Source organism: Zootoca vivipara, chromosome 7, assembly GCF_963506605.1.
Source record: "Zootoca vivipara chromosome 7, rZooViv1.1, whole genome shotgun sequence".
Taxonomy (NCBI): domain Eukaryota; kingdom Metazoa; phylum Chordata; class Lepidosauria; order Squamata; family Lacertidae; genus Zootoca; species Zootoca vivipara.
The window spans coordinates 91957460-91983138 of NC_083282.1; the positions used below are offsets into that span (position 1 = coordinate 91957460).

General features: G+C 49.3%; 1 protein-coding gene across 1 annotated transcript; it reads right to left on the bottom strand.

Moving 5' to 3' along the window:
• Positions 1–1317: 1317 nt before the first annotated feature.
• On the bottom strand, positions 1318–25410 carry SCRT2 (scratch family transcriptional repressor 2). The gene is made up of 4 exons (XM_060277498.1): positions 25279–25410; positions 12008–12039; positions 7592–7601; positions 1318–1983 (listed from the first exon to the last, which is right to left on the bottom strand). The coding sequence occupies exons 1-4, from the start codon at positions 25408–25410 to the stop codon at positions 1318–1320; spliced, it is 840 nt and encodes a 279-aa protein (XP_060133481.1).
• Between the last annotated feature and the right edge of the window lie 269 nt (positions 25411–25679).

The window sequence follows — 25679 nt, forward strand, 5'->3', positions numbered from 1 at the left end:
CTTTCCAGCCTTCAACGAAGAATGCTTCTCTTGTGATGAAAGGAGGATGGAGAGGTTTATGGTTGGGGTTTTTGAGTTGGGTTCTTCCCGGGAACATGGCGTGGCTCCTCGGAAGCTCTTGAGAGCATCCCATAATGTGGAGATGGGTGAAAGAGGGCCAGCTTTGGTGAAGTCCCCTCTCAAAGGCATCACTGCTAGCAGCCACTAGGTGGTGATGTCAAGTAACCTGGAACGAGAAGACCTATAACCTCTGTGCAAACAAACCAGGATGGAGGCTTAACAAACAGGTTGTCTGGGGGAGATCCTAATTCTGACAACCATATGGAAAGAAAGAAAATGACTGCTTCCCTTCCCCCACCCACGCATTGTGCCTTCCTGGGCCCTTTACCCATAATAAAAAAAGTTCCTGTTTCCTATGCCAAAGGTATCAAATTAATCTCTTCCTCGCTTTCAAAGCTTAATTTGAGGAGTCCCTCCCTCCAAGCACCCCACACCCGGCCTTGTCAGCTTCGTGGGTACCCTTCCTCACAATGCCCCCCCCCCTGAGTCGGGTTTCACAGCTTCTGCGCTTGTTCTGTCCCCAAAAGATCTCAAAGGGCCACACTGATAGCTTTTCTCCCTCCCCATCAAGGGGAGAAGAAGGAGCAGCACACGAAATAAATAACGTCATAAATAATATAAATACACCCCGCATTTCCCAAGTTATCTGAAAGAGAGAGAGAGACAGACATGGAAAGAGAGATGGCTTCCTCTCTCCCCACCCCCTCTCTCCCGGTAATCCTGAAGAAAAGTCAAAAGCTTGTCTCGCTCGTGCGAAACCAAGCGAGGAGTCTCCCAGAAGATGGCCTTCTGCTGGCGTTGTCTGGAGTTATTGCTTCGGTTGACGATTTGGAGAAGGAAGGAGAAAAAGGCAGGTCAGAAGGACCGGGGGGGGGGGGAGAAGGACCAGGGGGGGGAGAGAACGTTCTGCTGCCCTCCAGGTGCCAGACCACAACTCCCACAGGTGCTGAACATGTGGTCGGGTCCAACAATATCTGGAGAACATCCCATGGACCACCCCTGGGTTTGAAGGGTGCTGGGCCTCGGGACCAACGCTTGCCATCTTTCCAAAGTCCCCACCACCTTCTGAGAAGGACAGGTTGCAGTCGCCAGGTTCTTAAGTGCTTCCTCCCGGTAACAAAAGGACTTGCCATTTGTTGCGGCGGTCCCTTCCGCCTCCCAGGGTGACGCTTGTCCTTTCTTGTCCAAACCCCAGGTCCCTGAAGACGGTTGCCCCACGGTCCTGCCCCTGGACCTTCTCTCCTTCCCCTGGCCGGCTCAGTTCTCTGCCTCGCAGGCATGCTCAGCCCCCTTGAAGCAGGCCGACTCGTAGTGCTTGTTGAGGTACGACTTGAGGGCGAAGGTCTTCTCGCATTGCTTGCACTTGTAGTGCTTGAAGGCCGAGTGCGTCTGCATGTGAGCCCGCAGGTTGGAGCGGTCGGCGAAGGCCTTTCCGCAGTGGGAGCAGCCGAAGGGCTTCTCGCCCGTGTGGGAACGCATGTGTCCCTGCAGGAGCCACGGCCGGCTGAAAGCCTTGCCACACACGTCGCACTTGTGTTTGAGGTTGTGCGTCAGGATGTGCATGGCCAGGGCGGGCATGGAGACGTAGGCCTTGCTGCAAGTGGGGCACTTCCTCGCCATCTTGCTGTCCAGGCTGCGGTGCGTCTGTTTGTGCCGGCTGAGGTTGGAAGATGTGGCGTAGGTCTTGCCGCACTCGCTGCAGGAATGGCGGTGCGCCCCCCGCCGCTGGCCCTCTCCCCGGCGCCGCGACCGCCCGTCGGTGATGAAGAAGGCATCCATCGAGTAGCTCTCTGTGACTGCGGCTTCGCCATTGAAGTAGTGCGCCGACAAGCTGGATTGGGGGCTCTCGGGGTCACTGTAGTCTTCGTGCGCCGGCGTGTAGATTGGGTCTGAGGACGCCAAGTGGAGCTTCTTCTTTTCATTCTTGTAGCCAGACGATGCGAGGCAGGTCTGGAGATACCCTAGGGAGGACAGAAATGGTTCTATTAAGCAGGGAATCCTAGAGCTGGTAGTCACCCCAAGGGTCATCTAGGCCAACCCCCTGTAATGCAGGCATCTCAGCTCGATCATCCATGGCGGATGTCCATCCAACCTCTGCTTAAAAATCTCCAAGGAAGGAGAGTCGCCCCCACCCTCCAAGGGAGTCTGGTCAACTCCTTGATTAAATCACAGAATCATAGAACTGTAGGGTTGGAAGGAACCTAAGAGTCATGTAGTCCAAAAATGGAAAGAAGAAGAGGTCCCATCGAAAGAAGAATGGATGCAAAAACTTATGGGAAATGCAGGAATGGCGAAATTTGCCGAAAAAATAAGCAATCAAGGTAACATATATATATACAGTATATAAATGGTTTATTGGATATTTCCAAATAAACTGCAAACAGATAAGAACATTGGCAGGATTTTTGTAATAACCTGCAGTTTTATAAAGTATATATTTAAAGCAGATGAATAAATGAGCAGATTAAGTTAATTTGGATATGCAGAAAATATTAAAATTTAAGGGGGAAATAAGTCAAGTTTTGAAATGCTAAAATGATTGTAAAAAGATTGAAATGTATAAAATTGGAAATCATAAATATAATGATGATGGTGATGATTGTGATGATGATGATGTTATCTAGTCCAACCCCCAGCAATGCAGGAATAATGAATCAACGGATTCATTCAATAATATTTGTACGCTGCCCCATTCTGCAGGCAGGGCATTCAAATAGGAAGCTGCCTTATACCGAATCAGACCACTAGTCTGTCTCGCTTAGTATTGTCTGCACTGACTGGCAGCAGCTCTTTAGGAGCTCAGGCGGGGGTGTTCCCTTGCCTTGCCTGGATTGATCCTAGGCATTGAGCCTGGGGTCTCCTGCATGCAAAAAAGGTGCTTTACCCCTCCGCAATGTCTCTTGCTGTCTGGAAAGCAGATATAATACAGCCAACGAAAAGGAATGATTTAAAGGCACAACCTGTGGAAGTTGAGCTTTTTCTGTGGTTGCTTTAAAAAAGGAGGAGGAGGGGAGCTATTAGTATTAGTATTAATTTTGAAAATTGCTAAGATTTCTAAATCCATCTGAAACATGGATTCTGAGGTTCTGCACCCCAAATATCAACACAACAAAAATCTGATAGCTATACAGTAAGAAAACAAATGATTGCAAAGGAATTAAGGAACAAGATCCGAGAAATATGGTCTCACTGAACAAAGTGCCACATAATTCATTCACGAGTCTTTTGATGTTTCTGCACAGAGCTCCATCTATTTTGATCAGGGATAATAATAATAATAATAATAATAATAATAATAATAATAATAATAATAATAATAATAATATGCTGCCCATCCGACTGCTTCAGAGAGTCTCCTATCGCCTTCCATCTGATCCTTTTTGACCTAGATTGTCTCAGCATTGAACCTGAGAACCTTTGCATGCAAAACATGTGTTTTTGCCACTAAGTTATGCCTTGGTGTTGCAACTAGGAAACAGGACCTAGGAGATACAGGAGACAGCAGCTGAGAGAGGGCAGACATTTGCATAGCCATGTTTGCAGAATGTCAAGTCCTCGAGAAAGAGAGGCCGGTGTGTTCCCTTCCCATACTGGATTAAGGGAAAACCAAGTCTTCCTCTTGACTCCCCTTTCCAGGGAAGCCTTTGGTGGCAGTCAGTGGAAGGAGCTCAGCAAACAAAGGAGCATCGGGCACACAGTTCCACAGCGAGAGGCTACTACGAACGCTCTTGTGTTTCCCCCTTTCCCTGGGGAAATAAGAGGAGCTGAAGTGGAAAGGAGCCAACCTCTTTCTCAGGCCGTTCCTTCAGTCTTGTCCAATTTCCTCTTGATTGACGGAGGGAAAGGCAGAGGCAACAAGTCGGGTCATCTCATTACCTCCCCTCATCTGCCTCACACGAAAAAAAAAAAGGAATTAAATTTTGTCAGCTGCCCAATAGCCTAGAAGTTGGTAAAACGTGAAATGGGTCGCAGTCATGCTGAGTGGAAGGGAGCTTTGTGCATCCTGTTCATGGGGTACAATCTTCTCCCCAGGATCAAACTCTAGGAAAACTGGGTGCGTGCACAGCACTGATTGGCGCTGGCCTGTGACATCACCAACCCGCCTTCCCAAGGGTTTTTTCGCCCAACTAAAAAAGAGTGAAAATTTAAAAGGCCAACAGCTTGCCAGAAGCTTTGGTGGAGGTGGAAGCTGGGTGACTCTCTTAGTGTTAAGTTTGCTAATATGTCTGTCACCGAGGAGGCTGACTCAAGGCAGACAAAAGAGTTTTTTCACACGGTGTATAGCTAAACGATAAAATTAACTCCTGCAACATGCAGTGATGGCCACCAAGCTGGAGGGTTTAATAAGAAGATTAGACAAATTCATGGAAGAGAAGGTTAGCAAGGGCTATTAGCTAAAATGGCTAAGTTGTACCTTCACTGCTTGAGCTTATTTGCCTCTGGCTACCAGTTCCTGGAAACTGGGGAGAGGGCTACTGTGCTCAAGTCATGCTTGTGAATTTCCCATTCGGGGCGTCTGGTTGGCTATTGTGAGAACAGGATACTGGGTTAGATGGGCCCTTGACTTGATACCTGACGGAGCATCTCCACCCTCATCGTTCAGCTCAGCACTGAGGTCCAGCACCAAGAGCCTTCTGACGGTTCTCTCCCTGCGAGAAGTGACGTTAAGGAGAACCAGGCACAGGGCCTTCTCGGTAGTGGTGCCCCGCCCTGTGGAACACCCTCGCTACAGATGTCAAGGCAATAAACAACTATCTGACTTTTAGAAGACATCTGAAGGCAGCCCTGTTTAGGGAAGTTTTTAATGTTTGATGTTTTATTGCTTTATTATTATTGTTGTTATTGTTATCTCTGTTGAGGGCAGCCCAGAGTGGCTGGGGAAACCCAGCCAGATGGGCGGGGTATAAATAATAAATTATGAGTATGATTATGATTTAGCAACCAGGCTCTTCTTGTGAGGAAGGGAAAACCTGATAGATTTGTTCCAAAGGCGGCGGTCGGCGGACACACAACATTTTGGGAAACTGACTGTGACTGCAGTCCCTTGCAATTTAAATTGGAAGCCCAGAAATATATGAACAGTTTACTACCACTTCTCCTGAAATATGTAAAAATAAAATAAAATGATGCCTAAATTCCATTTCTAACTGCTGCCTGTTCTGACCTATATGGTGGCGCTGTGGTAAACCACTGAGCCTCTTGGGCTTGCCGCTCAGAAGGTTGGCAGTTCGAATCCACACAATGGAGTGAGCTCTCATTGCTCTGTCCCAGCTCCTGCCAACCTAGCAGTTCGAAAGCATAGCAGTGCAAGTAGATAAATAGGTACCTCTGCACTCTGGTTTTTGTCACAGTGTTCTGTTGTGCCAGAAGCGGATTAGTCCTGCTGGCCACATGACCCAGAAAGCTGTCTGTGGACAAACGCAGGCTCTCTCGGCATGAAAAGAGAGATGAGCGTTGCAACCCCAGAGTCGCCTTTGACTGGACTTAGCTGTCCGGCGTCCTTTTTTACCTTAATATGGATTGTCAAAAGTGAAAGAATAAAACCTAAAACTTCCGACAAAGGTGCTCAACACCTTGTGGGCCACTTTGACAGGTGGATGGGGCTGGACACCTGTCAGTCACCTGGCATCCCCACGACACCAAGTGACACAGCTTCAAAGAAAAGTAATGGGAGTGCACTCTTAAGGGAGCTCTGATTCCTTCCTTCCTTCCATTGGAAGGGGTGGGGCATTGATTTCAAGTCACCCTTGCAAAAGGAGATTTGAATTCAAGTCGGGGATGCAAAGGAGGAGTCAAGAGAATGTTCTGAGTACTCTCCTAATTGTTCATCCTTTTAGCTATGGCTTGAAGTTCCAAGCTTCACCTTGAATATTCCCATGCCAGGTGTCATATATGACACCAGGGCCAGGAGAGGAAGAAGTAAGTTTATCCTGCAAGGCCAATCTCCAAGGATGGAGTATCCCCGCCCCTCTTGTAAATGATAAGAGGGTAGTTATCCCTGAAGTGTGGAGGGCAGTGACCCACAGGGAAGCCCTGTGACTTTGTTTCCAAAAGAAGAAATGATTAGGGAGAACCACTCTAGAATTCCAGGCTTGTGCAAAGAGAAGCTTGATATTTTAGAAAACCACAACCCTGGAGTAACAGCTCTAGCAGGAGTAACAACTATCTGTGTTCACAATCTGAGAGAGACTGTATGCATGATGTGTGTGCATGTGGGGGTCCTCCTAGTCGGTTCTTCACTGATCTTCTGCACCAGTAGATGGCCCCCTCAGGCAGGAGAAAGCTGCCAAGAGGAGGGCATGCTTGCAGAAAGAAGCTTGTGTCATTTCTCTGAGATGGGCCAAGACTGGTGCTTCTCATTTCTAATTTCTAATTTCTCATTTCTAATGTCCATGCGTATAAATGCACACATGCACAAAAACTTCTGCGCCATGAAGTGTCCAGCTTGCTTCTGATCCTGGAAATAGCACATAGCCATTGTTACTAGTAGCCACTGACAGCCTTAGCCTTCATGAGTTTGCTTAATCCCCTTTCAGTCATCTAAGTTGGCCGCCATCACTACATCTCAGTGGTCTAAAACCACTGAGCCTCTTGGGTTTGCCGATCAGAAGGTCGGTGGTTTAAATCCTTGTGACGGGGTGAGCTCTCATTGCTCTGTTCCAGCTCCTGCCAACCTAGCAGTTCAAAAGCATACCAGTGCAAGTAGATAAACAGGTATCACTGCAGCGGGAAGGTAAACGGTGTTTCTGCGTGCTCTGGTTTCCGTCACGGTGTCCCGTTGCACCAGAAGCGGTTTAGTCCTGCTGGCCACATGACCCGGAAAGCTGTCTGTAGACAAATGCTGGCTCCCTTAGCCTGAAAGCGAGATGAGCGCCACAACCCCACAGTCGCCTTTGACTGGACTTAACTGTCCAGGGGTCCTTTACCTTACCTTGACCTTTACTACATCTCGTAGGAGCAAATTCCATAGCTGTACCTGTGTGCTATATTGAGTTTGAAGGTGCTTCCTTTTGCCTGTCCTGAATCCTTGTTGGATGACCCTGTGATCTAGTACAGTACTGCATTCTTAGGGAGGAAAAAATTCTCTTGCCTCACTCTTTCTCTAGATAAATGTCCTTAAGAACATAAAAAGAGCTTTCATGAATCATGCCAGAGACCCAAATAGCCCAGCTTCCCGATTCCTACGGTGGCCAACACCAGGCGCCTTTAGGAAGCCCACCAGAAAGGCATTAAGGTGAGGGCCACCTCTTGTTTGTCCCCAGCGTGCAGTCATCAAAGGTAGGCTACTCCTGCACATGGAGGTTCCATCATGGCCAATATCTATTGATACATCAGTCCTCACCTTTTTTTTTAACTGTCAAAGCTGACATCACATCTATTTGGTTATATTGGATGCTATCCCAACTCTTAGCAGGCTACACAAATATTTACTGTTTTAAAAAGAAAGCCTAAACCCAGCAGGGATGGAGGAAGGGTGATCTGCAATTGACAGTCCATGGCCTTCTGGTTTGGGATTCTGGATTGGACTCACTGTGTCATAACTACCAGCTGTTGCAGAAGCTTCTTTTGGGAGAACAGGCTGACCACCTAGTCCAGAACTTTCCAAACTTTCCATGTTGGTGGAACCCCTTTTAGATACGGTTCATTTTGCGACACAGTCATTCAGTTTTACTAGCAAACCGGAAGTTAAACTAACCCATTTCCAGCCCCAGGAGGTGCGCAGGGAGTGTTTGTGCGACACAGCTACGCACGACAGCTGACACACTAACGTGTCGCGAAGTTTGGAAAGCTCTGATTCTGTCCAACCCCCTGCAATGCAGGGATCTTTGCCCAAGTGGGACTCGAATCCACAACCCTGAGATTAAGAGCCTCATGCTGTACCAACTGAACTATCTCAACCACTATAGGACTTCTTTCTATAATGTGCTAAAGCACAACCAGTGTGCTCCGTGGCTAAGTGGGGATTTGAACCCTGGTTTCCCAGGTCCGAGCTCAACCCTCTTCTTTCTTTTTTTGCATGGATCAGAATTTGTGTGCTGCTTAATTGTCAATAAAACCTCTTAAGCACTTTACGAAGGAAAGTTAGTTTAGTGTAACCACATGAAGAAATCATTTCTTTCTTCTAGCGTAAACCTGCTGCGATCAATTCGACCGGGCCATCCAAAGTTCTGGCGCTTGGCCTGACCCATGGTTAACGATGGTTCAAAGAAACACGCCAATGTCAATTCCCTGCTAGCTAATTGGATTCTTCCTGTGCAGGATGGAACTCACACCACAGAAAAGCAACAGGCTCCTTTTATGTATTCAGCTCCAAATGACGTTAGGAAATCAAATTACGCCTACTTGGGAGTCCGTTCCAGAAGCGACCATTTGTCCCAACATCTGTGCCTTATGGAAAAGAACCAGGAGAGATTCACCCGTTTGGTATATTCCAGCTACAGATGGCATTCATTTGGCAAATGGGAGAGTAGAAATCCCTCCCACACAAAAGTAAATAAATTGAGTTTTTTTTTTCTAAAAAATAAAATAAATAGTTAAACTGGTATTTTCTCTTCTTTTGAGTTTCTGTTCTGATCTTCTTGAGATCTAGGGCAGAAAACAAGAGAACAATTTCTTGCTTATGCCCAAGAGGAACTCCCTAACTGGAAAGGTCTCTCGAAATGGATCCGAGGTCATCCGCCAAGATGGCTCCAGACGGGCCCCTCGACATATCAGCAGGCAGCTTCCGCGATGCCTCCAGAAATGCTGTTCTCCAAGACGTTCCAGGACAGAGAAAAGAAAGCCCTTCTTCACGCAGCTCATTGTTAACCTGTGGAACTACCTCCCACAGGAGCCAGTGATGGCCGCCAAGCTAGATGGCTTTAAAGGACGATTTGACAAATTCTTGAAAGAGAGAGAGCTTTTGACAGCTACTAGCCAGGGTGGCTATATTCTGCCTTCACAGTCAGTTAGTTGTCACTGGCATCCGTCTGTCTTGAGAGACAATGGAGTGTGCCTCCGGGGGTGAAGTCAAACCTATGCGTTAGCTGCCCTAAAAAGTGACCTCCCTGGGATGCAAGCCTGGGCTGTGTTCATGGAGGTTTATGACAATACCCCCCTCAAGGAGGGGGTGGAGCAACATAGGCTCCAATTTGAAAATAGTGACAATTCTCACTCCCCACCCCAACTGACACTTCTTGCAGCGGCGTTGCAAGCCCCCCTGGTACCGGGGGCGGCACCCTGCCCCTTGGCGCGCAGAGTCCCTCCGTAGTGATGTGCTGCGTAGGGACGTAGGGACGCAGCACGTCACTACGGAGGGACGCTGCACGCATGCGGGTTTGGCTGCAGCGGTGCTACCCTGTAAAACTTGCTCCGCGCTGCAGCTTGCTCGGCTCGCGCTTTGATTCTTTCTGCTCGGGCGAGGCGAGGGGCAGGCCAGAGAGGGCATCAGCAGCCCACCCCTTGCTTTGCCCGAGCAGAAAGAATCAAAGCCATAGCTTCCAAGTCTCCCGTTTCCCCCGGGAAAACCCCTTTTTAACTTACCTTTCCCCGGTGGTCCCCCGTATCACTTCGTCTCCCGTTTTTCTCCGTTATCTTCTCCTGCCGGCGGCCATTTTTTTTCTTTCCCATTTGCCCTTCTATGGGCACCAAAAATGGCCGCCGCCAGTTTCAAAAGCCGCATCTACGCATGTCCGGAAGTGCATAGGCGTCACTTTCGGTGTTGGCGGTGGCCATTTTGGTGCCCATAGATGGGCGGAGCGAAACCGGAAGTTGCGTCGGAGCACTTCCTGACATGCACACAAGCGATTTTCGAAGCCGGCGGCGGCCATTTTGGGTGCCCATAGAAGGGCAAAGCGACACCGGAAGTTGCATCGACGCAACTTCCGGTGTCAAATGGCTGCCGGTCCCGGATTCTGCAGTCCGGAACTTGGCAGGTATGATCAAAGCGCGAGCCGAACAAGCCGCCCTGTCTGCTCCGGGGAGGCAAGGGGCAGGCCCATGCGGCGGCCGTCGGTAGAGGTGGCAAGGGGGCACCGCGCTGCCCCCTGCAGAGTGGAATCTGAGGCGGCCTGCCCCCGCCCCCTATTGCAACGCCCCTGACTCCCCAACCCCCCATTTTTTGTGGGATATAATTCACTGGGAGCAGTCAAATACAACATTCCTTGTTTTCCTAGAGTGGACATGCAAGTTGATGTTTGGTCCAGCAAGTTGAAAATTTCTGTTTCTCCTGGGCTGGAGCATCCTTCCTCTTGCATGTGACAAGAAGGTGGGCATGACCTCACCTGTCCAGCTAACAAAAGGACAAGGCATGCTGCCACCCTATCTCTTTTTCACTTCCTTCTTTGCTTGACCAGCTTCCAGCTAGGACTGCTCTGTTAGCTTCCAGCTAGCAGGAGCCAGGATCATTCCTCCCTATCGGATAGATCCACATGTACATATTTGTAACTAAGTCTGCCTTCAGGGATCACACTGTGCTCTGCCTGATGTAAGTAAACTTCTTTTACTGACTTTGAATAAGATTGTGGTGTCTTTATTCTTTTAAGAGGGATTCAAGGGAACTTACCAGGAACGTACAATTCAATCTGAGACAGACTAAATTGTATTGATGCAATTCTGGGCTGCATCAATAGGAGTATAGCATCTAGATCTAGGGAAGTAATAGTACCACTGTATTCTGCTCTGGTCAGACCTCACCTGGAGTACTGTGTCCAGTTCTGGGCACCACAGTTCAAGAAGGATACTGACAAGCTGGAACGTGTCCAGAAGAGGGCAACCAAAATGGTCAAAGGTCTGGAAACAATGCCTTATGAGGAACGGCTTAGGGAGCTGGGTATGTTTAGCCTGGAGAAGAGAAGGTTAAGGGGTGATATGATAGCCATGTTCAAATATATAAAAGGATGTCATATAGAGGAGGGTGAAAGGTTGTTTTCTGCTGCTCCAGAGAAGCGGACACGGAGCAATGGATTCAATCTACAAGAAAGAAGATTCCACCTAAACATTAGGAAGAACTTCCTGACAGTAAGAGCTGTTCGGCAGTGGAATTTGCTACCAAGGAGTGTGGTGGAGTCTCCTTCTTTGGAGGTCTTTAAGCAGAGGCTTGACAGGCATATGTCAAGAATGCTTTGATGGTGTTTCCTGCTTGGCAGGGGGTTGGACTGGATGGCCCTTGTGGTCTCTTCCAACTCTATGATTCTATGATTCTATGTATAATAGTGAGAGGCTCACACGAGCCTGCAACCAGCTATCTGCTGTGCATGTAAAAGGGGGAATGTAAAGTCTGCTCAGTAAAGGAACTTGCTAACACAAGTTAGGAAGGATATTAATAAACAACATATCCTCTCTTGCCACCCTGAACAGTCCCACAGTTTTTTGTCCCCCTCCTTGCAGAGCATCTCTACCACCATCTTGCCAACAGGACGTGCCACACACGCCTTCCAGCATCCTAAGAAAACTTCTTAATCCTGATTAGATTAGATATGATTCTTTGGTAGATTTACAAAAAGAAAAGAAACACACCCCAATAAACAAATTTTAGAAAGGGGCAGGATTACCAAAGGATGCACAAAGCATAACAAAAAATCCCAAGACTCCTTGCATTCCTCTCTGCTCCCCCTTTCTTCTCCTGCCCCCTGCCTGCCCCTCAGAGCTAGCACGTCACATGGGGCTGGGTCTTGGTGGCCGCAGTCTCCTCCTTGCCTGCTTTCCAGCTGTGAGATGCCCAAGGGAGGAGGCCGGCAGCGGTGGCCATGGAGAGGCCATTGAAAAGCAATGGGATTATTATTGAAAAGCAATGGGATTATTGGCAGCGGTGCTGGAGAAGGAAATAGGGACATTCTGGGATCAAATTAGAAGATAGGACGGCTTTCGTAATTTCAGGACTGTCCCTGGAAGATCGGGGCACTGGGAGGGGATGGAGCAGGGCCATGGAGGGGGGTGGTCTGCCGAGGAGGTGTGGCTTGGGGAGCACCTGGGTGGGGGCAGACGGAGAAATCCAGAGGGCTGAGTTTGATCCCTGGGTTCTCAGGTTTTCCAGGCGGATAGGAGGGCAAGGGAGGAGCTGGGTTCGAAACACCCCACAAACATTTTTAGTACAGGCTGAGCAGGAAAGGGCCATTAACCGTTTTGGTGCTGGCCATTTGTCACCCAAACAGACACCCACCCACACCATCTTTTTTTCCTCCACAGGGAAAAGGATACGGATCCCCTTAGCTTTTCCTCCGCAGGGAAACAAGCAGCTGGAGCTGGAAGGGGAGCAGTTCTGGGAGGGAAAGTGGCAGGCTCATCTGCCTGCCTTTTTCATTCCAAAATGAAGCTTTTTAAAAAAAACTGTCCAAAAAACTTGGACATGGGGGGGGGCACTGCACAGAACTCTACATAAGGAGTAATTTTGCCTTCTGTTATCCTTCCAAAATCTCTTAACTGTAGCTGATTAGTACGGTATGTTGTTGTTGTTTAGTCGTTTAGTCGTGTCCGACTCTTCGTGACCCCATGGACCAGAGCACGCCAGGCACTCCTGTCTTCCACTGCCTCCCACAGTTTGGTAAAACTCATGTACGTAACTTCGAGAACACTGTCCAACCATCTCATCCTCTGTCGTCCCCTTCTCCTAGTGCCCTCCATCTTTCCCAACATCAAGGTCTTTTCCAAGGATTCTTCTCTTCTCATGAGGTGGCCAAAGTATTGGAGCCTGAGCTTCAGGATCTGCCCTTCCAGTGAGCACCCAGGGCTGATTTCCTTCAGAATGGATAGGTTTGATCTTCTTGCAGTCCATGGGACTCTCAAGAGTCTCCTCCAGCACCATAATTCAAAAGCTATGGTTTTCCCAGTAGTGATGTATGGAAGTGAGAGCTGGACCATAAAGAAGGCTGATCGCCGAAGAAATGATGCTTTTGAATTATGGTGCAGATTAGTATATTGTCCCATATAACAAATTTCTTTTAGGGGAGGGGTAGCTGAAGGTCGAAATGCGCCTTCAAGAAGGCAACACAGGAATGAAATTTCCACCGGGGAGAAGGCAGGTGGGTGCTGTCAACATCAGGGTGTGTCTGTGTATCTGTAAATTGGGGCTTTGCCGCTCTCAACCCCTTATCCCACCACTCATTCCTTTGCAGAGGAAGGAGGGCACTAGCAACCTCCAAAACAGAGAGTGAGTTTTCTAAGGATAGGAAAACGCGCATTCCCCCAGCACTGCATTTTGAACACTCAGCACCAGAGATCATTGCAGGATGACAGACGCCTCTCTTGCCTCCCCCAATCTCTGTGCTTGAATACAGATTTTTTTATAGAAATCCCTGAACGTGTAGAACTATCCTTTCTTTCTCTTGCTGTTGAAGATCACTGGGAGATGCATACTTCCCTCTGTCCAGGATGGGTTTTAAAAAATAGAACCCACCTTTGATTTTTATTATTTTGGCAGATGTGCAATTCAGAAGGTTTAAGAGAAACCCCCCTCCCCACCCCACCCTGGCGATCTCTACGATTCCCCCCCTCTTGGTTCGCCTCCCCCCTTGTTTACCAAGTGCAGTCACACACTCTTGGCGGAAAAATGCACTCCTCAGCAATTTTTCACACTTTCGCTGGAACACACAGCAAGGTTATTGCCAAGAGGAACAAATTATTCCATGCAAGGAGGTGCTTCCAGCAACAAGGATGAAAAGGAAACAATGTCTGTCTCGGGAATCTTTTAGGATGCGTTCCGTGTTTCTTCCTGATGAACCTTCTCTCCTCAAATTGTCAAGCAGCGGGTTCCGTTTATCGTCTCCAGAGTGGTATGGCATATCAGAAGAATTATGATTTTCGGTTTTTTGACAGGGGAGGGGATGCACTCTAAGACTCTTCCAACCCCTTAGAGCAGGAGCAACCTTCCTTTTCCAGAGTAATTGGTGGGCACCCTTTGCTCCAAATGAGGTGATAACGAGTCTTTCAAGTTTCCCTGTTCTTTGTGACACTTTAGCACAGAGTAGTCTTTGCCAGCTTGGTGGCCTCCATATGGTGAAGACTACAACTCCCAGCGGGCCCAGCATGCCGCTTGTATTTCAAAAACATATGGAGAGCACTAAGAGGGAGTCAGAGAATAATAATTGGGGGGGGGGGAGAAGAGAGATTGGAACAGAAGTGCACTCATTGGATATGATCCTCATTAGTGAGAAAGGCACCCTGTGCAAATTCAGATCTATTCATATAGATCTACTTCCTCAACACTGCCAAATGTGTTGCTGGTGTTGGTGGGGGCATGGCTATTAAAAAGAACTCCACTTCTTCCCATAGAGTTGGAAGGTTCCCCAAGGGTCATCTAGCCCAACCCAGGAATATTTTGCCCAACGTGGGACTTGAACCCACAAACATTGGATTAAGAGTCCTGTGTCCTCACACATTTACTGATTCTTTGGGCTCCCCCCCCACTCTTTATGTGATCCCAGCCAATCAGGGACCACATAGTGAATACGACCATATCGTGGCACCCACTGACAGACAAATGAGGCTCTGTTGCCTTGTTTGTATGTTTTTATAAGAATTTATCTTCTGCATTATGATTATTTCTAATTAATCCTTTTAAAATATTATATTTATTATTCCCTGTGTGGTATCTTGTGAGCTGCTTTGAGCACAACTGTGGAAAAGTGGCATACAAGTAAACTGATGGTGAAGATGATGATGATGAAGAATGAGGAGGGGTGGGGAAGAGGAGGCATGTGTCTTTGGAGGATGACACTTCTGATGGAGGAGGGAGAAAGATTGTTTTCTGCTGCTCCAGAGAAGCGGACACGGAGCAATGGATTCAAACTACAAGAAAGAAGATTCCACCTAAACATTAGGAAGAACTTCCTGACAGTAAGAGCTGTTCGGCAGTGGAATTTGCTACCAAGGAGTGTGGTGGAGTCTCCTTTTTTGGAGGTCTTTAAGCAGAGGCTTGACAGGCATATGTCAAGAATGCTTTGATGGTGTTTCCTGCTTGGCAGGGGGTTGGACTGGGTGGCCCTTGTGGTCTCTTCCAACTCTATGATTCTATGGTTTTGCCAGGTTGCCTAATGGCAGCATCATTGCACAAGGGCACAAAACTTTAGGGAGCACCAGGACTTGTGCCCTCCACCCACACAATAGAAGAGGAGGAGGAGGAGGAGGAGGAGGAGGAGGAGGAGGAGTTTGGATTTGATATCCTGCTTTATCACTACCCGAAGGAGTTTCATAGTGGCTAACATTCTCCTTTCCCTTCCTCCCCCACAACAAACACTCTGTGAGGTGAGTGGGGCTGAGAGACTTCAAAGAAGTGTGAGTAGCCCAAGGTCACCCAGCAGCTGCATGTGGAGGAGCGGAGACCCGGTTCACCAGATTACGAGTCTACTGCTCTTAACCACTACACCACACTGGCAAACTTTTTTTTTTTGCACCCTCTTCAATCCCTCTCATCATTGCAGAAAGCAGGTGGGGCTTCTGGAGTGGGTGGCTCAGTCACGAAGCATTCATGAAAACCCGTTCCCTATGGCAGCTCAGATCTCATCTGCCCATCTGCCCTTGTTCCTGGCATGCAGAATCCAACCATAACCCACCTTCCCTCCCTCTCCACCACCGGTGGGTGCTGCAAACTTCTCTTTATTGGTGTCCTTGCTCAGAAGCATCAGCTTCTCAAGGGCACCTGTTCCCTTCAACAAAGAACATGCCAAGCTCCGGGTTTTTCTGCCTGGCTCAGCTTTTCTGATTATGGAAGGGGGGGGGGGGGGAGAAACAGGCCTCAAAGCCCCAGGCAGGTATTTGTGAATTAAGGAGGAGTGGGGGAGGGAGATCTATAGCAGCAGCCCATTCACTCTCTTGCCTCTGCTGCTATTCCCAGAGTCCCTGCTCAAGAACACTTGACACTGATTGCTCCTTAATGCACTAAAAAGCACCTTCTCTCTCTTTTGAATTCCTGGATTCTCTCCCTCTCCCCTCCCACCTTTTCAGCACATGCTTATGCACTGAGAAGGGCTCCATGGGAGGAACAAAACGAGGTCTCCATCTGGGCTGGCTTCCTGTTTCTAAGAGTGGCTATTAATCTGCCGATCAATTAGCAAACTGTTAGTTGCCCTATATCCAAAGTTCTCTGGGTAATGAACGGCGGCAGAGCAATTTAAAATGGTTGCAAAGCACAAACCCCACCCCACACAACACAACACAGGGGCAACATTGACACTCGGGAAATGGGGAAGCCGTCACCAAAACAGAGACCAACCGTATTGCCAGCTGGAGTTAAATAATGTAATCTTAAAAGCCGTGCAGCTTGGTTAGGGTTGAATCACATTCTAACTGTTCGAAATATAGTGGATTTAAGAAAAGATTAAGATCATAAGCAATGGGGGATCCTGTGTTGATTTTACTGCACATATCCTGCCCTGTTCCCTGACCATACCTCCTGATGTTCAAAAGCACACTTCCTGAAGGAGGTTCCATTGAACTCAGTGGCGTAGTGTGGGAGGCAGGGGGGCTTTGCCCAGGGCACAGAATTTGGAGGGGGCACAACCAGTTGCTCCCATGCAGGATCCTGCACAGGTCCCCATCCTGTCCTGGCGAAGGCAGCAGAGCAGCCCAGGTCTGGCACTCTTCTCCACAGGTGTTGGGGGTGGGATTTGCCCACCAAGGGCTGTGTTGGCTGGCCAGGATCCCCACCCCTATGTGGGCAGGCAGGTGGCGCACCACAGCCTCACTTGGCTCTGGTGGTGAGAGAGACACCCCGAGAGCGACGGCTTGTGCACCCCGGACTCAGGTAACCCACGGTACGCCACTGATTGAACTGTCATGGATAATCATCCATTGCCATGAATTAGAATTCTCCTTTTAAGAACCGCCCCAAACTCCTCACCCCAAGTTGCTATTTGCCTGAGTAGAAAAGCAGCCACTGTCCTAAAAGTCCAGCAGGATCAGACAAAAGGCCCCTCTGGTTCAGTGCAGAGGCCAACCAGATGTCTATAGGAAACCTGCAAGCAGAACAGGAGCACAGAAGCACGGAATGTGGGATGTATCATCACTGAAGCAGTCAAATACAACATTTCCTGTTGCCTAGAGTGGACACAAAGGGGGCTGTTGCTCCAGACAGGGAAGACTTCCTGTCATACCTGTTCTGGAGCCTCCTCCCCCTGTATGTGCCCAGGTAGATGGGCGTGACCCTAGCAGACCCTATAAAAGGGCTAGTCATGCAACCATCTTCCTCTTTTGCCTTTTTTTGCTCTTTTGCCATCTTCCTCTCTGCCGGCTCTTAGCCAGCAGCACAGAAGTTGGAAGCTACAAAGTGGAAAGTCTTTGGCCAGCTCAGGCTTCTTTTCTCTACAAATGTAACTGTAACCACAAGATAAAGCCTGCCTACTGGACAAGCCAAATTGGATTGCTTAACTTAAAGGTTTCTAACGAATCATCAACTTGCTTCCAGCAATCTGCAAGGGAATGTGCTCTGCTGCTTGCTCACTAGCGTGAGTGAGGAGGGATAATATTTAATCAATATATCCTCTCCTACTTTCCTGAACATTCCACACAGAATTGCAGTGTTGGGAGGGACCCAAAGGGTCATCCAGTCCAACCCCTACAATGCAGGACTCGTAGCTAAAACGGTATGGTTGCCCTTTTCAGGGCAAGATCCCCAGTATCTGGTGATGTGTCCACCCTGATTAGGGACCAGCACCATCTCCCCTCCATGGCCAAGTGCTGCATTTGCGAGGGCTGAGGTGGGGCCAAGCTAGCCAGCTCTACCACTTTTGCAGTGCATTTAAACTCCTAAAGCAGGAGTTCAAGGATCTCCGGGGAACTGGTAGGAAAAGGCATTGCACACACCCTCCTTTCAAGTTTCCAGGTTTCTGCAGCCTCCCTGGGCAGAACAGGCCTGTCAAGACTTTGAAGCGGAAAGCTTTTGACAGCTTGTCTTCTCACTCAGCCCAGGACAGCTTAATCCTTCCCCTGATTCTTGCTTTCCTTCCTGAAATGTCTGTTTTTCTTTACAGGGAGGGAAGGAAGGCCTTCTCAGAAGCAGCTCTGACTTGTGATCAAAGATGTTGCATTTTCTCCGAAGGGTGTGTGCTGAGCTGTATGGAGCAGGCAGCCCACAGTTCAAAAAAGGAGTAGCCAACCTGCGTCCCTCTGTTCCTCCTCAGCCTGCTTTCAAAGGGTCTCTCCACGCAGCCAGTTCAGACCTCTGGCACAAGCGTTCGGAGCCTGCTGGGTGGGGAGAAAAGGGGTGGGGAGAAGGGGAGGCAGAAAGAGAGGGAGACAGTGTAGTCTAGTGGTTACACTGTTGGGCTAAGGCCTGAGTTCAAATCCTCACTCATCCATGAAGCTCACTGGGTGACCTTGGGATAGTCACTCTCTCTTTCTCAGCCTAACCTACCTCGCAGGGTTGTTGTGTAGGTACAATGGGGAGGAGGAGAGCTCCTTGGAGGAAAGGTCGGGTTATGTATACAATTTAATACATGAAATAAAAATAAATAGGGGGGGAGGGAGAGAGACACTGTAATATGGACTCTGACTGGCAGCAGCTTTCCAGGGTTTCAGGCAGAAGATAGTCCTAGCCCTACCTGGAAATGCTGGGGATTGAACCTGCGACCTTCTGTGTGCAGAACAGAAGTTCTACCACTGAGCTACGGCCCTTCGCTCCACAGCAGTGCAGAGAGGATGGACCTGCTTGAGTCGTAGAGGGCATCTTGCCTCAGCCTTCACAATCCTATGTCAGGGACTGGGTAGAGGAGGAAGGGTGGAGACCACACCTCCCCAGCCTGACCCTTCCAGAGAAGAAGAAGACAGTTCAGAATTACAACAGGGGTTTGAGGGAGATCACAGCTCAGAGGCAGATGAGGGGGAAAGCTGGGAAATAAAGGGAGAGGAGGAAGAAGAAGCATGGGGAGAGGGGGGCAGCTGATGGACACAGTGTCTTTAGAAAGCATTCCAGACCCACCCTCTCCCAGAACCCGGCAGGCATTGAAAGGAGGAGAGCAGAGAGCTCAGAGGCAGAGAGGGCACATCTCAGCACCTGTAGTGATGACGCAGGAAGGGAGAGAGGGAGGGGCGGAAACTCTCTCGGAGCAATGCCATTATTCCAAGAGCTTGCATTTCTAAACCTCTCTCTGTGAATATTGAATAAAAAGCAGTTGGTAGGAACTTGTCTTACCCGTTCCTGGCAACCTACCGTGGGGGGGGGGGTTAGATCCTCTGATGCCTGACACCCCGTAACCCTGGAGCTGGTACTGTAGAAAGTGTCCCTATGTCCTAGGGAGAAATCCCAAAGGGAAGGATTGCCACACCCAGGGATGGCTCGAGTTGTTTTGCCACTCACGTGTGTGCAGCCCGAAAGGGGGCAAACCCTGACACGGCAAAGGATTTTGGGGTGCACACCTCTTTGACCATACACCATTCCATTGGCTCACCTGAAGAGCAGAGCTGTTGGTAGAGTCCAAGGAGCCATTCCTTCAAACTCATCCATGAGAGAAAGTCCCCCTTCACTGAATGCCTGATTGCCTTGTGGAACTCACTGCCACAAGATGCGGTAATGGTTGGTCAACTCCAGCAGGGTTCTTCTTATTAATCTGGCGGCCAGTAAAATGTAGAGGAACCATTGTTTTAACCAAAAGTTCACTACCAGCATCCTTTGGAGACCTTTGGGGAGGCAGTATGGTGGAGTGGGGAGTGTGACCCATGGAGACTCAGATTCAAACACATGTCCAGTTCTGAAGTCGAAGGGGTGACCTTGAGCCAGTCACTCCCTCTCAGTCTCACTCCCTCACCTGGACAGGTGAGGTTTTGGGATAAACAGGGTGGGGAAGAGAGTGCCTATTCCCTGAGCAACTTGCAGGAAAGTGTGCAAAAATGTTACAAACAAATAAAATGGAAAGAAGTGTACAATAATAGTTGTGTAATAGTTAGGATGTTGAGCAAGGACTTGGGAGACTAGGGTTCAAGTCCCCACTTGGTCACAAAGCTCATTGGAAGACATTGGCTCAGTCCCTGCCTCTCAGCCTAACTAACCTCACAGGGCTGTTGTAAGGATGATACGGAGAAGGTGGGGAAAGATCTAGGTATGCCACCTTGAAATTCTTGGAGGAAATGCAAAAGCAAATAAATCTAAAAGAGTCTCAGAAAGTGTACATGCCTTCAATTTGTAGACCCACTAATTATGATTTGGCTGCCAGTAAAAATGGACCCTCCCCGATAAATTAACCAACAGAAACTTTTAGTTGATTAATCTACCGTTGAATGGATTGAGATGCAGCTCTTTGCGCATCCTGTTCCATTGAAGGGAATGGGGAAGCTCCTGCCTACAGGACAGCTCTTTCTCTCGCTTTCTGTGCGCACATGGAAGTCCTCATACCCTCAAGGGACAACTGGAGGTGGGGGCAGGGAGGCTAAAGTGCATATCTAACACAATGCAGCTACATGCATGGATGCTTGTAGCTGACAGCCTGCTAGGCCAATGGCAAACACGCTCTGCTGCTTTCTCCCTCTCCCTCTTTGCAGGGTTGTTCATTCTCTCTCCAGCCCCCCCCCCCACACTCCGGAATCTTCCCCCCTGGGGAAAAGCAATCCATATGGTCTTGCTGCTTTCCTCTTGCCATTGATCTGCCAGCCCCTGCTGCCTGAGACAAGAGAGAGAGCTCTTGCCAGTCAATTTGCCTTTGTTTTGCCTCGGTTCCACCAGGGGAGAATCGACTCTCCAGTTCCTTGTGATGGTTAACAACCCCCCTCAGATGTTGTCCTGCAGGGTCCATCCCCCCCCCCCCGCCCCTGTAGAAATGAAGGGGAAATGATGGAGCCTGCAGCACAAGAGAGAGTCCCAGTGGAACACAGAAAGCTGTCTTAGCCCTGAATCAGGTGCTTCGCCCACCTTTCTCCATATTGCCAGGCACTAACTGGCAGTAGCTTTCTAGGATAACAGACAGGGGATATTCTCTGTCTCACCTGGAGATGCTGGGGATTGAACCTGGGACCCTCTGCAGGCAAAGCAGATGCCATACCACTGGGCTCAAGCCCTAATGTGCCCATCAAGAACCATGCCCTGTTTAGGGAAGTTTTTAATGTTTGATGTTGTATTGTGTTTTAATTTGTTGGAAGCTGCCCAGAGTGGGTGGAGCAACCCAGTCAGATGGGCGTAGGGTTGCCAGACTCAATAGAGGACAGGACTTCTCTGCCTTTAATTGACCTGCTCTCTTTTGAGTCTGGAAACCTGCTGGTTTCTCTTTAAGGTTTCCAGACTCAAAAGAGAGGAGGGCAATTAAAGGCACAGAAGTCCTGTCCTCTATTGAGTCTGGCAACCCTAGATGGGCAGCATACAAACATCATCATCACCATCATCATCATCATCATCATCATCATCATCATCATCATCATCATTCTACTGCAAAGATAGATGACTCTTGCTGCAAAACCTTGGAAAACATTTCACACAAGCCATGCAGCGCCGCAACAAAATGTTGCAGCACCACAGCGAGAAATAATTTCAGCTTGCATGTAAGCAGCATTTTGTGCACTCAGAACACCTGTGGGTCTGTGGACATGGCAGAAGATCAAAGCTGCCCTCTGGGGCACAGGGGCACAGCAGGGAAGTTGCCAAGGCTAAAAGGGAACATGGGGGGGATGTGTGCATTGGCTGCACCCCAGGTCAAGGTCAGCTGCAGGTTTGGGGAGGGCCTGGGCAAACCCCCTCCTCTCTGGCTGAGCCCCATTGAGCTTACCAGCCAGCAGCACTGGGGACCAGTGAGCCAACATTGACATTTCCCACAATGCCCCAGAACGGTGCTCCGTTGGGGAATCAAAATGGCAGCTAGGCTCTGCCAGATGCTCAAATAAAGGGGAGCTGCCAGGGTTTCTGGGACCCAGGCAGAAAGACAGGCAGGTACACAAGATCCTTAAAAAACAAAACAAACCAACAACACCTGGAGGTGCTGGGGCTTGACTGTGGGATGCAAAGTTAGCACTCTGCTAATGAGCTACATCAGCTGCCTTCTCCATGGTGTTTTGGACCACAGCTTCCAGCTGCCTGCATTGTAGCTAAAGGACCCAGGTCACAACTCGATGGTGTGCATTAAGATTAGCATAGCCAGCCCACAGCCAATGGTCAAAGATTAGGGGAGTTGTCATCCCATGTTGGCTATTCCTGATGCCTTCCTCCAGAGAGGGCCGCCGGTTAGGGATCTCTGAGCTCCATCACCTCTCGCAGAGGAGGTCTCAGGAGGCAGGACGAAGGAAGGCACCGGAGGCAGCCAACATGGGATGACAACTCCCACCATCCTTGATCATGGACTGAATATTTTCATGCACACCATCAATGTTTGACCTGGGTGGTAGAAATAGGGGAGGTGCTGTTCTTGGGGAGGATGGATAAGGAGAACAGCAATGCAGGCAGCTGGAATCAAAGAACTGTAGAGTTGGAAGGGACCCCAAGGGTCATCTAGTCCAACCTCCTGCAACACATGAATATTTTTGCCCAGCGTGGGCTCAAACCCATGGGCCCTGAGATTAAGAGTCTCATGCTCTGTGAACTGAGCTATCTGAGTGTAAGGTGAATCTGATTTACCCATTTTAGCTTTGGCACAAGTAGGGTAGCAAAGAAATGCAAAAGTTCTCCTCCACTTTGAAACCCACAAGGACCCTGTGAGGCAGGTTAGAGAGAGGTTGGCTCAAGGTCATCTAGAGAAACTCATGTCTTGAATGGGGATTTGACCCAAAGTCACCCCAGGAATCTCATAGTTTGTGTGGGTCTCCCTGGTGCTAGTCCAGTGCTCGGGGAACTACCCCCCACATGCTTGCATAAATTTGGACACAGGAATGTTCTCTTCCCACCTCCTCCAAATTCCTTGCTTAAGGAGGTGCGATGCTCAAGAATCAATAAAAATTGGATTACAATCTCCCTTTCATTCTCCTTTTCTTCCATGACTGCATAGTATATCCTTGTAAATGGGAGGGCAGGTATGAAATCTCATATGTCAGAGGGTGATTGAGCAGGATTTCCACTAACTGGGGGTGGGGGTGGGGTGAAGGCTTGAATCCAACGCCCCCACCCCCATGTGGTTCTCCTCCTCCTCCCACTATCTCCTGGCTCCCGTCCCTAAATCCCACATCCTCAAATCTTCAAATCATTTTTCTTCCCATTCCCAACGCTTGCAAAAAAAAAAAGTTTCAGATCCTCTCAGAAGCCTACATTGTATGCAAGAAGCAGCCCTCTCAAAATGATGTGATAGAGGGTCGTTCCACAGATTATTCTGATCACAGGAGTGGATTTCCTTATTACAGTAATTTGATTTAAACAACAACAACCACAGAATATATAGCCTCATCAATCTCGTGTAGGTCTACTTGGAAGTAAGATCCACTGATCTCAATGGGATTGACCTGCACCCAGGTATCATTGCACCTTGAAGTCTTCACAGAGAAAAGAAAGGGATCCCACTTTTGAATGAATGAATGAATGATATGTATCCATCAGAATTTAATTACAATTAATGGAGGATCAGACTACCAGCAGCTCTTAGTCGTGGTGATTTAATCAAGCCTCCTTCTACAGGGACAGTATCTATTCACCCCAAATACTGGGGTCAAACAACAGGAAAGTTCCATTGTTTTCTTGCTACAAGCGATTTAAGGGACTGACCGATGTTAACAGAGTGTGTGACCTTTTGGTCTGAGCCAGCAACGCAACTCTTAAATCCTTAGAAAACACACCCACACCCTTGACCTATTGAAGCTTAGCACAGCAGTCCTGCAGGGGCGAACGGACTGGAGTTACGCCACTCACAGTATCAAAACTCCTTGCAAAGGCCACCGCATCCACTCAGGAAGGAATGTCATATTTCTGCAGACGCAGCAGTTTACGCAGGGTGCACCTATGGGAATTCATCTGCAATAAACTAGCACGACAACACACACAAAACACGGAGCCGCTCTTTGCAAACACGTCCTTTCACATACATTGGATCAATGGCCGAGATTCGAGAAACGCGCAGAATGCCCTTTCCAACACACACACACACACACACACACACACACACACACACACACACACGAGAGAGAGAGAGAGAGAGAGAGAGAGAGAGAGAGCGAGAGAGAGAGCGCTAGCCACGCACAAGAACGCGAGAGCGACCAAACTTTTCCATGCCCCATTTTTTTGCAATGGCTCCGCTAAAGTCATCCACCTGAGTTGTCCAACATGGGTTTATGGTTTGGGGGGTGGCGCGGAGAATGGTACTGCTGCTGCTTTGGGTCATAAACTTGGGAGATGGAAGAAGGCAGCCGAGGATGAAAGCTGCTGGGAGGAGGAGGGGGGAGGGGAGCGCATCCTCCCTCTTTGTAGGACGTGGATGAAAGAAAGCATGGAAGAATCCCGAGTCCGGGCCGTGAACAGAGGCTTTGCCTATTCTACCTTGAGCTCAAAACCCCTTTTGAGGCCTTGGGGCGAGCAAACCCTATCCATCTCCCCCCCCCGCCGCCCCGTTTAAAAATGTATTTATACAAATCTATTGGACTCACAACATTTCTCCCCCTACAGAAAACTCATCTCACATTGCATAACGGGGAAAAAGCATCCCAATTTAAGTACAGCATCATTCCTGCCCTCCCCGTTTTGTCTACTGTCTCCCTCCACCCTTTCAGTCGTAGAGGGGGTGAGGACCACCGCCTGGTCCAAACTTTGCCCAGCCAGACCTTGGGTGCGTATGTGTCATAAAGTATCCAACGCTCTCTCACAAACGTTATTTCTCCCTGCTTACTGGCGATGTACCCCCGGGGGGCAATCACACACACAGTCCTGTTCTAACGTTCAGGACTATTCCTCTGGTACAATGATGCTGTGGGAGGATGGGTAGGAGCAGTACAAGAGACCCCCCCCACCCTGCAGGCAGTTTCGTTTTGGTTTTTTTTTAAAAAAGATTGACACCACCTTTTAGTGCCTGTTTCCGTTCCCTAGAGGAGCCACGGAGCGGGGTGTCACTGTGTCCGGGGAACAGAGAGACCGAGGTAGGGGGGAGGAGAACTCCATTAACACCCACAGTGGTTATAATCGAGGTCCCTCTACGCAAAACGCCCCAGACTTTGCCAAAAAAGGTTGCACCCGCTCTTGGCTCACCCCGCACGCACATAACCAAGTGTTTCCCCTTCACACGCTCCTCCTATCCCCTCTACGTCCCCTCTCCCTCATCCCCACACTTTCGCTCTCACGCGCACGACGCCCCCTTCCTAGCATCGCCCCCCGCCCCCGACCCTTCTCAGAGCGCCTCTCGCCTGCTTACCATCCTCCACCCCAGGGTCGCCGGCCCCCAGGGGTCCCGCCAACTCATTGTACGAAGTTTCCAAGGGGTGGTAAGTAGGGGTCGCCGGGCTGGGCTGGAAAGCGTCTGCCTTGATCTTCTTAACCAAGAAAGAGCGAGGCATCGTGCAGGACCCGAGAGACGCCTCCGCCGCCTCTGGCTGCTGCTGCTGCTGCTACTGCCGCCTCCTGAGCCGCGATCAGCACTTTGGACAGCTCCCCGCCCGCTCTCCGCTTGGGAGCGAGAGGAGGGAGGGGCGGAGATGGGAAGCGGTGGGGGGGGGGAGTGGAGGAGGAGACAAGGCGGGGGGGGAGGCGGGAACTGCCGAGGAATAGCTGAGGTCAGCAGCACGCTCCAGCCTCCCCCCCTTCCTCCTGTCTTTATATGGGACGC

Excerpts from the sequence above, each read along its gene's own strand:
- SCRT2 (XM_060277498.1), bottom strand. The coding sequence starts at position 25,410 with ATGCCTCGCTCTTTCTTGGTTAAGAAGATCAAGGCAGACGCTTTCCAG. Across the intron at positions 12,040-25,278 it reads TGGGGGCCGGCGACCCTGGG|CCCTCTGGATTTCTCCGTCT; the intron begins GTGGAGGATGGT and ends GATCAAACTCAG.